The 15,750-nt window shown below is 36.2% G+C and overlaps 2 protein-coding genes across 9 annotated transcripts in view; both read right to left on the minus strand.

Annotated features, from left to right (window-relative positions):
- LOC127836879 (uncharacterized) overlaps positions 1–15,750 on the minus strand; it is a 339,553-nt gene that overhangs the window by 90,545 nt on the left and 233,258 nt on the right. The gene's annotated exons all lie outside the window — the stretch shown is intronic.
- Positions 1–15,750, minus strand: part of LOC127836852 (probable serine/threonine-protein kinase tsuA) — a 404,515-nt gene that overhangs the window by 3,086 nt on the left and 385,679 nt on the right. For 5 of the 7 annotated variants that reach the window (XM_052363483.1, XM_052363482.1, XM_052363481.1 and 2 more), the window contains 2 exons: positions 4,592–4,714; positions 3,567–3,635 (listed from right to left, as the gene is read on the minus strand). The exons of 1 other annotated variant lie outside the window; for it this stretch is intronic. In XM_052363483.1, coding sequence (XP_052219443.1) covers positions 3,567–3,635; positions 4,592–4,714 — 192 coding nt within the window. The remainder of the gene's footprint in view (positions 1–3,566; positions 3,636–4,591; positions 4,715–15,750) is intronic. One more of the 7 variants, XM_052363478.1, reaches the window with a different exon arrangement.

Here is a 15,750-nt window from a genome sequence, read left to right on the forward strand (position 1 = left end):
TGAGTTGATGAAAGCCCCAAACTTGTCTTTGATATTTTCGGCAATTAGTACATTAATCGCGAGTCACTTAAATACAAAGGCAAATTTTTACACTTTTGACAAACCGTCAATTGCATAAAAGAAGCAGGCGACTACCAATTAGCAATGCGTGTTAAATAAACAACTGCTATCGAGTGCAATAAAGTGAATAAACTGTCACTTGCCAATATCCCCATAGCGACCAACTATTCCACTGGTAAGATGTGTATCACGTGACTACACAGTGTCATGGTGGGCATTTTGTTTTTTGAAAGTTGTGAAATCGTTGATTTTTATGATTGCAGTGGTCGTTGTAAGCTATCAAAATAGATTTTTGGGAATGTAAAAGGGCGGTCTTTGGTCTTTGTTCGCAGGTGGGCTTTATTCGCAGGTTCAATATATAGTGAAATCGTTCGGGAGGAAATCGGTATGGTCGTTATTGACTGTTGGTCACTATTAACAGGCGGTTGCTCGGGCAGGATGGACTGTATACATATAGAGAAAAGTGCCCCGCCCACTGGCGGCCATGTTTTTTCACCGATCTGGACCATTTTCATACTCATTCGAGATATCAACAAAACCAATGATTTACCAACTTTCATGATGATTGGGCAAAAATTGTGACTTCTAGAGTGTTTACAAGGTTTCTCTATAGCCAAATAAGGAAAACTGCCCTGCCAACTGGCGGCCATGTTTTTCAACGGACTGGAATCACTTTTAAACTCAACCAACATATTATAAAGACAAACATTTTGACAAAGTTACATGAAGATTGGGCAATGAAATGTGACTTCTACAGTAATTGCAAGTTTTTTCTTTATTTTGACCTAGTGCCCTAGTTTTTGACCCGGCACGACCCAGTATCGAACTAGACCGAGATTTCATTGGGACAAAGCTTCTGACCAAGTTTCAGAAAGATAGGACAATAAATGTTGCCTCTAGAGTGTTTACGAACAAATGTGGACAGACGGACAGACGACAGACAAAGACCGGTCACAAAAGCTCACCTGAGCAATCAGGTGAGCTAAAAAGATGCAATGATTATAATACACACATGTCAGATGGATAAGAAAGTTATAAGGTGTTCAAAACATCTACATGATAAATTCCATTTTTGATTGATTTAATAAGAGAATTCTATCAACTTGACCATTATATTGTTTCATGATCCTAGGCGTGAGCTTTCTTGAGTTATTATCCAAAAACCAATTTACTGTGTCAAGTAACCGTGACCTTGACCTAGTGACCTGAAAGTCAATCTGCAAGTCATGATCAATGAACCTATGAAGTTTCATGATCCTAGGCAAAGGCCTTCTTGAGTTATCGTCTGGAAACCATTTTTCTAAGTTGAAACACTGTGACCTTGACCTTTGACCTAGTGACCTGAAAATCAATAGGGGTCATCTGTGAGTCATGATCAATGTACCTATGAAGTTTCATCATCCTAGGCTTAAGCGTTCTTGAGTAAAACAATTTTACTATTTTTGGTCATCTCAATGTACCTATGAAGTTTCATGATCCTAGGCATAAGCGTTCTTGAGTTATCATCTGGAAACCATTTTTCTAAGTTGAGTCATCGTGACCTGGACCTTTGACCTAGTGACCTGAAAATCAATAGGGGTCATCTGCAAGTCATGATCAATGTACCTATGAAGTTTCATGATCCTAAGCATAAATGTTCTTGAGCTTTCATCAGGAAACCATTTCACTGTTTCGGGTCACCGTGACCTTAACCTATGATCTAGTGACCTGAAAATCTATAGGGGTCATCCTAGGCATAAGCGTTCTTGAGTTATCATCCAGAAACCATTTTACTATTTCGGGTCACCATGACCTTGACCTTTGACCTAGTGACCTCAAATCAATAGGGGTCATCTGCGAGTCATGATCAATGTACCTATGAAGTTTCATGATCCTAGGCATAAGCGTTCTTGAGTTATCATCCGGAAACCATTTTACTATTTCTGGTCACCGTGACCTTGACCTTTAACGTAGTGACCTCAAAATCAATAGGGGTCATCTGCAAGTCATGATCAATGTACCTATGAACTTTCATGATCTTAGGCATAAATGTTCTTGAACTTTCATCCGGAAACCATTTCACTGTTTCGGGCCACCGTGACCTTAACCTATGATCTAGTGACCTGAAAATCTATAGGGGTCATCTGTGAGTCACGATCAATGTACCTATGAAGTTTCATTATCCTAGGCATAAGCGTTCTTGAGTTATCATCCAGAAACCATTTTACTATTTCGGGTCACCATGACCTTGACCTTTGACCTAGTGACCTCAAAATCAATAGGGGTCATCTGCGAGTCATGATCAATGTACCTATGAAGTTTCATGATCCTAGGAATAAGCGTTCTTGAGTTATCATCCGGAAACCATTTTACTATTTCGGGTCACGGTGACCTTGACCTTTGACGTAGTGACCTCAAAATCAATAGGGGTCATCTGCAAGTCATGATCAATGTACCTATGAAGTTTCATGATACTAGGCCTAAGCGTTCTTGACTTATCATTCGGAAACCATCTGGTGGACAGACATAGGGACCGACATGAGCAAAACAATACACTCCCTCTTCTTCGAAGGGGGGCATAAAAATGTTACTTCCATAGTGTTCGATCACATGGTTTGACCGAAACCATTTTTGAACTGAACTCTCGGTTCAAAGAAACAAATGTTCTGACCAAATTTCATGAAAATTGGGCCAAAAATGTGACTTCTAGGGGGTTAACATGTTTTCACTATATACATATAAAGAAAAATGCCACACCCACTGGCCGCAATGTTTTTACACTGATTTAGACCATTGTCAACCTCGTCCAAGATATAAATTAAACCAATGTTTTGACCAACTTTCATGATGATTGGGCAAAAATTGTGACTTCTAGAGTGTTTACAAGGCTTCTCTATAGCCAAATAGGGAAAACTGCCACTATACACATATAGAGAAAAATGCCCCGCCCACAGGCAGCCATGTTTTTCACCGACCTGGACCATTTTCGAACTCGTCCGAGATATCAATTAAATCAATGTTTTGACCACCTTTCATGATGATTGGGCAAAAATTGTGACTTCTACAGTGTTTAAAAGGTTTCTCTATAGCCAAATAAGGAAATCTGCCACGCCCACTGGCGGCCATGTTTTTCAACAGACCAGAACCACTTTTGAAATCAAGATATCATTAAGACAAACATTTTGACAAAGAAACATGAAGATTGAACATAAAATGTGACTTCTACAGTGTTTAGAAGGTTTTTCTTTTTTTTCTACCTAGTGACCTAGTTTTTGAACCGGCACAACCCAGTTTCGAACTTGGAAGAGATTTTATTGGGGCAAAGCTTCTGACAAGTTTCATGAAGATGGGACAACACATGTGTCCTCTAGAGTGTTTACGAGCAAATGTTAACGGATGGACAGACGGACGTACGACAGACAAAGACCAGTCAGAAAAGCTCACCTGAGCAATCAGGTGAGCTAAAACAGGGCAGGGGAGGTAACTTAAATAACAGGGCAGATAACCATTGCAAGAAGCATGTGTACCTTGCTTCAGACACATTGAAGACCTCCTCTTCTGAACTCCAACCTTGGGCTTCCTTGCTCTCATCCAAACTGTGAATAGAAAACACAAGCAGCAGTAGAAGCGAGCAATAGAACAGCAGTCTCATGAAATAGTTTCAATTAGTGCTGCAACAATATACCGGTATATCGGTATATATCGCAATACGCAATCCGCATATTGTATTGTGATACGATTTTCATCATACCGGTACGAAAATTCTACAAATATTCATCCACAATGTGTCCTGTACAAAAATAATTTTATCAAGTAGACAAAACAAATCAGTGTTTAGTAAAAAATTAATTGCTACGTAAAAATAGCATTCTCAGAAGTCTATTATACGAAGTAGCGTTGGGAGTCCAGTTCTTCCAGATCTTTGCTTTTTCCAGTGTGATTACTACTCATATAAATATTTGACAACAGCGTTTTTAAGACTTGAGCTGCAGTTTTAAGATATAACAATTTAAGTTTTCCACCACACTTTTTTTAACGCATTTGTTTTTTTAACCCTGACCTGAACAGACTGATATTATACATTTCTTGATTTCATTAATTTTCTTTGGGTTGTGCTCTTTATATTTGGAATGGAAAAACCCGTTTTTTTTCCTTGGTCTACTACAGAAATGCACACGACCTTTGTATGAGACATTTAGCAACTTCATATTGAGTAATTAACCATTTTAATTAGACACATCCCATGTCCCACCCAATTTGGCAATATGAAAGGATTTTTTTCCAAAACAGTTTAAACCCTTTTCCGCTCAGAAGCAACATGAAAAATTGATATATTCAACCAGCATAACAACAGAGCAGCCTGCAAGTAACTCGCAGGCTGTTCAGATTTTATGCTGTTTGCTACTCATCAGAACATTAGGGTTGGAAACAAAGCCTTTAAAACTTAATTTATATTGATTTCCTCCGGAATTCAAAGGTTCAAAATGCGTGTCTGAGCAGTGAAGGGTTAAAGAGACAAAATATGATGACTAAGTTCTGCTGTCATACGTACATGCTGATCACGTAGCTGCCTTTCTTCTTTCCGTTCTTCATCAAGCTCAGGTTGATTGGTCCTGCATCATCCACAAAACCACACATTTTCGAGATGTGGTGCACAGCTTGACAGTTACGCGACCTGAAATCAACAGATACAAACATCATAAAACAGTAATGCGGACAGTTACTTATGCTTGATTGGTCATTGTTGGTTTGGGTACTACTTAAATGTACCCTGGGTGCTCTTAAGTATACTTTAATGTCCCTCGGGTACAGAAGATATACTACCATGAACCCGGCAAATTTCGACTGTACCCAAGTTTTATTCCCACCCGAAATCAGATGTCGTTAAATGCGCTACAGAATGTGAAACAAAATTCTCTTTGAAAACTATCTGCTTGAACATGCTTTTTGGAGTAGGAGTTTCGATAATAAAGAGGTTATTAAACAGAATATTGAAATGAGTTTGAACATAATTAATTTGGGAAAAAAAGCCCACAACAGCAAATTTAGTGTTAGAATTCCTGGGTACGTTTCAGTATATTGTCCGTACCTGGAGTGCATTTAAGTATACTTAAGAGTACCCAGGGTACATGTAGTACCCCAGCCTACAATGACCAATTGAGCGTTACATATAGATACGAACATGAACAAGGGGGAGAGGATGATGACCTTGCCTTGGTGTCCTTGTTACAATGACCTGCATTTAAAAAGCTGCTTACAGAATACTTTGGGAAGTTAAATAAAATAAAAGTCCTTAAGATACCGGTATTTTCATGTTAAGGTATTTTGAGCAAAAATTTACTAATGCTCAAGCAATCAATTACGAGTCCAAAACAAGAAAATACTCCTGTTTGTTTTGTCTTTTAATGTTTTATATGACCCATAGTTTACATATTGGCATACACCTGATTACCATCCAATCAAGTAGAACAAAAAATACCATCTAGGTAAATGGCTCTAACAGTATGACAGAAATTCAGAATTGTAATAAACTTTGTTGAATACTTTGAACTTTTGTTATAATTTGTTCATTTAATAATCTGAATGATCTTGAAAAGTAAAAGCTGTACAACATAGATACTTATTTTGACATTTTGACGCATTTGTAATCTTTCAGAAAGTTAAATATAATTAAAGACCATTTTTACTGCATTCAAATATTGAAGGCTTCACTTCCAACCTTTAGATACTGATGAGCAGCAAACAGCATAAAACCTGAACAGACTGAGAGTTAAATGCAAGTTGTTCTCGTTTTAACTGTTTGCACATAGCCATTTACCTTTGCTTCTGAGTAGAAAAGGGTTAAACAGTCATGCCCTCTATAAAACTAAGCAATCGAAAAACAAGAAATCTAAAAAAAAATATATTCAGCTTATATCCTGACTTTGAAATTAAGATTTTAAAAAGTACATATCTAAATATTTAAATTGAAAAAAAAGAAAGGTTAAATTGTAGTTGTTTTTGGCCATTTGTATATCCACCACATGAAATGTTTCTTATGAAGTATATTCAAACCACACAGTAGTCTTAGTACGGTAGATCAAAATATACTTCATTAGATTACATACTATACCTCACAAAATTGGCTTATTATGGATGTATTTGTTCGCCATCAAAACATTTGGTATGTTTATATTTCATTTAGACGCAGTTTTCTGTCCACATATTCAAATGATACTTTAAGACACTTGTAATGCAAAAAGGGGTCTTAAGGGGTACCCAATTGCGCAGTCTGGTCAGAAGCTCTGCTTTCCACTATAAAATGGTTGGAGTGACAAATCCTCTTGTCTTGTGCTTATACAAGTAATGGGGACATTGCCCGTTGATTTGAATTCCTGAACAGATACTTGGGGTCTTGAGAGATATAGTTTATGCCTTTTTGTGAAAATACTGGACTTATTGTATGTGTGCAAAGTGTCATCCCAGATTAGCCTGTGCACTTTGCACAGCCTTATCCGGGACAACGCTTTTTGCCTTTAAGAAAATCTTAATTTAAAGGAAGTCTCTTTTTGTTTGCAAAGGCCTTCAAAATTCGGTTCCCGCACTGAAAGGGTTAAGCCCAATGTTCCCAGAATGAGGCTTGTTTGCGCAGAGTCCCGTGTCCTCAGACTTTACTGTAAATGGTTCTTACTTGAGAAAATCACCCAAATGATGTCCATTCCAAGTTGACTGTTTTACTCAAAATTCTCTTAACCCTTTCCCACTTCGAAGCAAAGTGAAAATGGTTATATATGCATACAGCATAACACCAGAACAGCATGTGAGTAACTCGCAGTCTGTTCAGGTTTTATGCTGTTTGCTGCTCATCAGTAACTGGTTGAAATGAAGCCTTTAAAACTTGAATTTAGGAAGAAAAGCATTTAATTCAATTTGACTTTCTAAGGGACTACAAATTGCTTCAAAATACAAATCTTCATGGACTGTGCTGAATATTTCTGCTATCGTATTATCATGGCCGATAATGACAATTTCCCATTTTCCAGCTTGTTGACAGCATTAATCTATTTCTACCGCCACCAAGCTTGTGCAGACGGCCATTTTCAATAATAATGGCGTGATATAAACTGCGGGCCGTTTGTGGTCTAAATCACGTCCAAAGAGTGTAAAACGTGATTTATTTTTATTTTTTATAAAAAAATTGCAGACGGGGATAAACTGACACGGTCAATCGGGTAACTGGAAACAAACTTGTTTTTTTTTTAGGCCTAAGGGTTAAATACGTATCTCAGTGGTACAGGGTTAAGGCAGTGTTAAAGGGCTTGTAACGCTTACAAGTCAAAGTATTGAATTGCTTTCTTTCTTTTTATCTAAATTGAAAACATGTGTATGCTTAAAAAAAGAGGAATCTTATTTTTAATACTCGCTAGGAGCTTTTTTTGCCCAATTAATACACCTACCCTAAAAACATCCCTACACATACTTACATAAGAACACCTAACTTAAAGCAACAAACACCACTTGTTTTCTTTCTTTTTTGTATATTTGTATTATAACCTTTATTGACCTGTGTTACATTACACCATTTTTGCAAACTTTTAAATATTGTTTGAAACTAATTCAAAATATTCATTTCTCACCAACTATTGTCTTTATAGATGCTATTTTTCACAAGTAATATAAACAAGAGGGCCATGATGGCCCTGTATCGCTCCACTGTTTTTTCTTTGCGAAAAAAACATGCAATGCGCATGGGTTGAAATGTACTCAAGCATGTGACTTTCTCTTTCTATCCCTCGTCCCACTGGGGGTTTAAAGTTGGAAGGGTGAGCATTTTTATATATGGAAAAAGTTACTACCTTGTTAACTAAACAGGCTTAAAAGCCCGGGAATTGTTGCACAGGACCTTTGCTTATAACGTAGGTACATTTATCTCTCCAAAAGATATTGTCGTTCTTTATATTTCACATATTTTTAGATGCTGAAGATCAAATCTACGCATTTGATTTGAAACAGATTCACAAGACCCATAGGTATCAAAATGCCTTAACCCTTTACCAAACGACACATTTTGGACTTTCACAATTTGAAAGAGGTTGCAGACGTCAATTAAATTAAAATGGAATATGAAGGAAATGGTCAGGTATGGTAGAAATAATTGTGATACAAGGGACAAAATTGTCACAAAACCAGGTTTTCATTGTGAAAAAAAAATCTGATAAAGGGAGAAAACTCAAACTGAACTTTTGAAATGACCAAAAAATATTAACCCCCTTTGTAAGTTTTTTTTTTTTTTTAAATCTATTTTTAGTCGTGGCGACCTTGACATTGGAGATATTGACGTGATTCTTTCGTGGGACACACCGTCCCATGATGGTGAACAAATGTGCCAAATGATTTTAAAATCTCACAATGAATGACATAGTTATGGCCAGGACAAGCTCATTTATGGCCATTTTTGACCTTTGAACTCAAAGTGTGACCTTGACCTTGGAGATATTGACGTAATTATTTCGCGCGACACACCGTCCAATGATGGTGAACAAATGTGCCAAATGATTTTAAAATCTGACGATGAACGACATAGTTATGGCTCGGACAAGCTCATTTATGGCCATTTTTGACCTTTGAACTCAAAGTGTGACCTTGACCTTGGAGATATCGACGTAATTATTTCGCGTGACACACCGTCCAATGATGGTGAACAAATGTGCCAAATGATTTTAAAATTTGACAATGAACGACATAGTTATGGCCCGGACAAGCTTATTCCGCCAGCCCGCCAGCCAGCCAGCCAGCCCGCCAGCCAGCCAGCCCGCCAGCCAGCCCGCCCGCATTCGCCAATCTAATAACCAGTTTTTTCCTTCGGAAAACCTGGTTAAAAAGGAGAAATTGCTCATCAACCCACACATCCCTAAGACCAACAGGCCTGAGAATATTATGATAATCTAAAGATTATTTCTTTATATTTATAAATGTATTTAATTAAGTAATACATTTGACTTCTAAGATCAATTCATAACTTATATTAAGAAAATTATAAAATGGTCAGAAATATATATGGATTGTTGAGCAATTGACAGTCATATCCACAATTCATGAGTCACGATTCACAAATGGAACAATGAATCATTAGTTATTAAAAAGAAGCATATACGATACTTAAGAACATAGCACTTCAATAATTTCAACACCTCTTGGATACAAAGTTTGAGTTTACCGTGCAGTATCATATATTGACTTTTCTTGAAATAATTATGTTCATGGAAGTTGTGTTTTTAAAATCAATAATATATTATTAAACTGGTTTTAACACTACAAAAAAGACATGAAATTAACATGTCATCAAAATTTTTTCATCCGGATATATGGTCACTTTCGACATATTTAAATAAAACCCGACTTTTTTCAGTTTGTAAGAAAAATATTCATAACACATGTTCTTACTTCAATGCCTTTGTAAGCAGTCACCATTTGACCTAAAATGGCACTAAATGACAGGGTTTTATCTCATGTTTACAAGATGTTGATGTTGTTGTTGGTCACAGCCAAACGGCCGCAATATCCACTGGTAAACGTCATTTGTTCAGTTTTGTGACCCCCGGGGCAAGGTCAAATTTGAGCCCAGGGGAATAATTTGAACAAATTTGGTAGAGGACTATTAGATATCACTACATACCAAATTTAGTAGCCCTAGGCTCTATAATTAAGAACAAGAAGATTTTTAAAGTTTGCACACAATAGGCCTTATTTAAGCATATGTTCATTTTGGTGACCCCTTGGGCAAGGTCAAATTTGTTCCCAGGGGCATAATTTGAACAAACTAAGTAGGGAACTATCATATGTCGCTACCTACAGAATTTGGTAGAAATAAGCCCAATGGTTATGGACAAGAAGATTTTTATAGTTTGCACAAAATGGGCCCAATATAAGCATATGTTCAAATTTGTGACCCCTGGGGAACGGTCAAATTTGATCCCAGGGGCTTAATTTGAACAAACTTGGTAGAGGACTATAAGATGTCACTACAAACTAAATTTGGTAGCCCTATGCCTAATGGTTATGGACAAGAAGATTTTTAAAGTTTGCACAAAATAGGCCTTATATAAGCAAATTTTCGATTTTTTGACCCCCCGGGGCAGGGTCAAATTTAACCCCAGGGGCATAATTTGAACAATTTTGGGAGAGGACTATAAGATGTCACTACATAGCAAATTTGGTAGCCCTAGGCCCAATGGTTATGGACAAGATTTTTAAAGTTTGCACAAAATAGGCCTTATATTAGCAAATTTTCAATTTTTTGACCCCCCGGGGCAGGGTCAAATTTGACCCCAGGGGCATAATTTGAACAAACTTGGTAGAGGACTATAAGATGTTACTACATACTAAATTTGGTAGCCCTAGGCCCAATGGTTATGGACAAGAAGATTTATAAAGTTTGCACAAAAAAGGCCTTATATAAGCAAATTTTCAATTTTTTGACCCCCGTGGCAGAGTCAAATTTGATCCCAGGGGCATAATTTGAACAAATTTGAAAGAGGTTCACCACATGAACATTCCTGAGAAATTTCATCAGAATTGGACCAGTAGTTAAGGAGAAGAAGATGTTTAAAGAAAAAATTAACGCACGGAACGCACTGACGCACACACGACGGACACAGGACCATGACATAAGCCCCGCTGGCCTTTGGCCAATGGAGCTAAAAACTTTGTGAAACATTTTGCGCAATGTATGTATTTCTAGTAATATGTAATAGGCAAAATACACATGCTTTATCTAAAACAATCATAGTCTTCAAAAATGCTATGTACCATTATATAGTAATACATTGTGAAACATTAGCATACTAATTGTGTGTATATTGACATATTATGTATAATGTTATATGCTAGGTGTATTATGTTTACGAAGGAAATAAAAAATGGAATAAAAAAAAGAAAAAAGAGGAATCATAAAATCAACTGATTCAGATTCAGTGATTTCTACCATGACACAGTACAGTAATTACTCTTTCTACCATGACACAGTACAGTAATTACTCTTTCTACCATGACACAGTACAGTAATTACTCTTTCTACCATGACACAGTACAGTAATTACTCTTTCTACCATGACACAGTATAGTAATTACTCTTTCTACCATGACACAGTACAGTAATTACTCTTTCCGACATTAAAAAGTTTATGGAATCCTCTTTTTTACCCAAAATCTTTTGATTGAGACTCAAAAATTTGTACACTCACATTTTTCCGAATTAGTAACGACTCTTCATGTTTGGAATGACGCATTTTATCAGCATTTAACCTATTTTGGTTAATACGGGGACACATTATATTTGTGATTTACAACTTACTAACCTACTAAGGTAATACAGCCTGGTAAATGCATGGAAGAAATCAATGCAGAGGTCAACATTTACGGTACTTAATCTAATTGTCTGTGACAAACAAAATAATGGTACGGACAAGAAAAAAGGAATCTGCTTGTCGACAGGACAATTGAAACAAGAGGGCCTGAAAGTCCCAAAGTTGCTCACCTGAGATTCAAAGTAACTGACATTTTTTACAATAACCATATAAGGAAAAATGCCCCGCCCCCTAGCAGCCATACTTTTCAACAGACCGGAACCATTTTTGAACTCCCAAGATATTATTACAAAAAGATACCAAGGTTTTACTATAACAATATGAGGAAAAATGCCCCACTCCCTAGTGGCCATGTTTTTCAACCAACTGGAACCATTTGCAAACTCCTAGATATCATTGAGACAAATATTCTGATCAAGATTCATGAAGATTAGACAATAAAATGATTTCAAGAGTGTTTACAAGGTTTTACTATAGCTATTTAATGCAAAATGCCCCGCCCCTTGGCAGTCATGTTTTTCAACAGACCGGAACCATTTTCAAACTAATCCAAGATATCATTACAAAAAGATAACCAAGTTTTACTATAGTCATATAACGAAAAATGCCCCACCCCTATTGGCCATGTTTTTCAACCAACTGGAACCATTTTCAAAACACTAAGATATCATCGAGACATATATTCTGACCAAGTTTCATGAAGATTGGACAATTAACGGGATTTCTAGAGTGTTCACAAGGTTTTATAACAAGGTTTTACTATAGCCATATAAGGAAAAATGCCCCTCCCCTGACGGCCATGTTTTTCTACATCCTCAAACCATTTTCAAACTATTGTTGGGACAAATCTACTGACCAAGTTTCGTGAAGATTGGACAACAAATGTGGCCTTTATAGTGTTAACAAGGTTTTACTATAGCCATAAAATTATGAGGAAAAATGCCCCTCCCCATGTGGCCATGTTTTTCAACATCCTCAAACCATTTTCAAACTACTCCAAGATACTATTAGACAAATCCACTGACCAAGTTTCATGAAGATCGGACAACAAATGTGGCCTCTAGAGTGTTAAAATGGCAAATGTTGGCGTGGCACACTGCACGACGGACAAAGGGCGATAAAAAATAGTGTAAGTGCAAAGTTTTTGAAAAGCAAAATACTACTGTTTAACTTACTTGCAAAGTGTTAGCAAAGATGAACTTTGCAAACATTTGAACAGCAAGCATTTGCAAATGCAAAATTTAAAATAATAAAGCTGCTAAATAATAAAATAATTAATGCAATGCAAAGTATTATATATTGTTTCTGATTGGTCAATTTCAAATCTTATAAAAGGAAATCACTCGTGAGAGCCTTGTCAGAATTGGCCGATTAATCAAAATTAGACTCCATGTTATGTAAACAAAAATTTCCAGAAAGTTAACCCTTTTCCACTCAGAGGCAAAGTGAAAACAGCTATATGCAAACAGCATAAAACCAGAACAGCCTTCGAGTAACTCGCAGTCTGTTCAGGTTTTATGCTGTTTGCTGCTAATCAAAATCTAAGGTTTGTAGATGAAGCGTTTAAAACTTGAACCTAGTAAAAAAGGTCATTAATTAAATTTAACTTTCTATGGGACCACAAATGCGAAAAAATACGTGGTAAAGGGTTAAGTGAAGATTTTATGAAAATTGCATGATAACTCAAGAGACAGGTGAATTCAATGGACCTTGGGGTGTGGCCAGTTTGATGCCAGTGATATTTGAGCCGCTTTCTGTTAAAACTGGGCTTCATGCATGTGCGTAGTGTCACCCAGATTAGCCTGTGCAGTCTGCACAGGCTAATAAGGGACAACACTATCAGCTTTTATGGTATTTGTAGGTTCAAGGAAGTACTCCTTACCGAAAATCAAGTTTAGGACTGCACAGGCTAATCTGGGATGACATTTTTACTCACATGGCGATGCATTAAGCCACGTTTTCTCAGAACAAGGCTCATCAATTTGTTTAAAGTAGAGAACCACAATACAATATTACATACCAAATATTACATCTTTTGGCATTTTTGTAAGTCTTTAGAAACCATAATGCTCCCAAAAGTTGAACAATATCTTTCTACTTAATGAGCTTCATGTTGATGCCTCATAAGTTTTGAGATATGCTGTGAACAAATTGTGCGTACACAAATTAACAAATGTTTATAGTTGAATAATTCATAACTCAAAAGTGCTGTTAGGATTTGTCTGGTAATGAACCTTTACCTCCATTTTATGCAAATAAATTTTTCATGAATGTGTGTGATGATCCAATTCAAACCTCGCGGAGTTGGACCGGAAACCAACAATTGCAGACTCAATCACAGTAAGACTTGACAGCGAAGTTATGAACAGCCCAGAAACTATATGCATCCCTTTAAGGCATAAAAGGAGCATAACTTTTGTTTTTAAAACTTCCAATGATATTACTTGCACATGCACAATTTAATAGTATAAAAAACAGTCAAAGCATGTTGCAAAGTGTATGAAAACTTCTCCAGACGGACGGACGGACGGACAGACAGTTCAAATGCTATATGCCACCCTAACAGGGGCATAAAAATAACATAATGAATAATTACTTTAGAGGACATTTAACCTTTAAGCCTGACCTTGACCTTGAGCTAGAAGTAAGATTGTAACAGTGACAAGCCATCTTTATAGTTTTTTTAAATTGGATCATGAATGTTGAAGTTACTGTCTGGACCAAACTTGTTTGGCTTATTCAAACTTTGTACCTTTAAGTGTGACCTTGGCCTTTGAAGTAAGCAGATGATTGTTATAATATACACACTGTCTCCTTATATAGAAAACTTGAAATTAGCTACAGTATTTTATAATTTCATGACGAATAATGGAATTACAGCCCAGACAAGCAGTTTTTTTTATCCCTGCCAAAAAAATTTTAGGAGGCAATATAGTAATTGGTCCTGTCCGTCTGTCTGTCCAGCTTAAACTTTGTCCCGAGCATAACTCCAAATCTATTCAATGGATTTACTTTAAACTTAGAATACAAACAGATGGCAACTAGGAGAAGTGCAGTGACCTAGAACCATAACTCTATCTACCTTAGTTTTTGAATTATCTCCCCTTTTATATAACTTTAAAGTAAATTTTTGTCCGGAGCATAACTCTTAATATACTAAAGGGATTTACTTGAAACTTAAAATATAAACAGATGGCAACTAGGAGAAGTGCAGTGACCAAGAACCACAAGTCTATCTACCTTAGTTTTTGAATTATCTCCCCTTTCATATAATTTTAAAGTAAATTTTTGTCCGGAGCATAACTCTAAATCTACTGAAGGGATTTACTTGAAACTTGAAATATAAACAGATGGCAACTAGGAGAAGTGCAGTGACCAAGAACCATAACTCTATCTACCTTGGTTTTTGAATTATCTCCCCTTTTATATAACTTTAAAGTAAATTTTTGTCCGGAGCATAACTCTTAATATACTAAAGGGATTTACTTCAAACTTGAAATATAAACAGATGGCAAGTAGGAAAAGTGCAGTGACCAAGAACCACAAGTCTATCTACTTTAGTTTTTGAATTATCTCCCCTTTTATATAATTTTAAAGTAAATTTTTGTCCGAAGCATAACTCTAAATCTACTGAAGGGATTTACTTGAAACTTGAAATATAAACAGATGGCAACTAGGAGAAGTGCAGTGACCAAGAACCACAACTCTGTCTACCTTAATTTTGAATTATCTCCCCTCTTATATATTTTAAAGTAAATTTTTGTCCGAAGCATAACTCTAAATCTACTGAAGGGATTTACTTGAAATTTAAAATATAAACAGATGGCAAGTAGGAAAAGTGCAGTGACTAAGAACCATAACTCTATCTACCTTAGTTTTTGAATTATCTCCCCTTTTATATAACTTTAAAGAAAATTTTGTCCGGAGAATAACTCTAAATCTACTAAAGGTATTTACTTGAAACTTGAAATATAAACATATGAAAACTAGGAGAAGTGCAGTGACCAAAAACCATAACTCTATCTACCTTAGCCTTTGAATTATCTCTCCTTTTATATAATTTTAAAGTAATTTTTTGTCCAGTGCATAACTCAAAATCTACTGAAGGGATTTACTTGAAACTTGAAACTTAAACAGATGGCAAGTAGGAGAAGTGCAGTGACTAAGAACCATAACTATCTACCTTAGTATTTGAATTATATCCCTTTATTTAATTTCAAAGTATATTTTTGTCCGGAGCATAATGAATTATCTCCCTTTATTTGTTTTTACAAATATTATTCTTCTCTCTCAAACAAATGTTGTCATACAAGCAAACACATTTCAATTTGGAGTTATGCTCCGGTCAAAGTTTCGGCCGGAGGAA

This window comes from Dreissena polymorpha, chromosome 7 (assembly GCF_020536995.1).
Source record: "Dreissena polymorpha isolate Duluth1 chromosome 7, UMN_Dpol_1.0, whole genome shotgun sequence".
Taxonomy (NCBI): Eukaryota; Metazoa; Mollusca; class Bivalvia; order Myida; family Dreissenidae; genus Dreissena; species Dreissena polymorpha.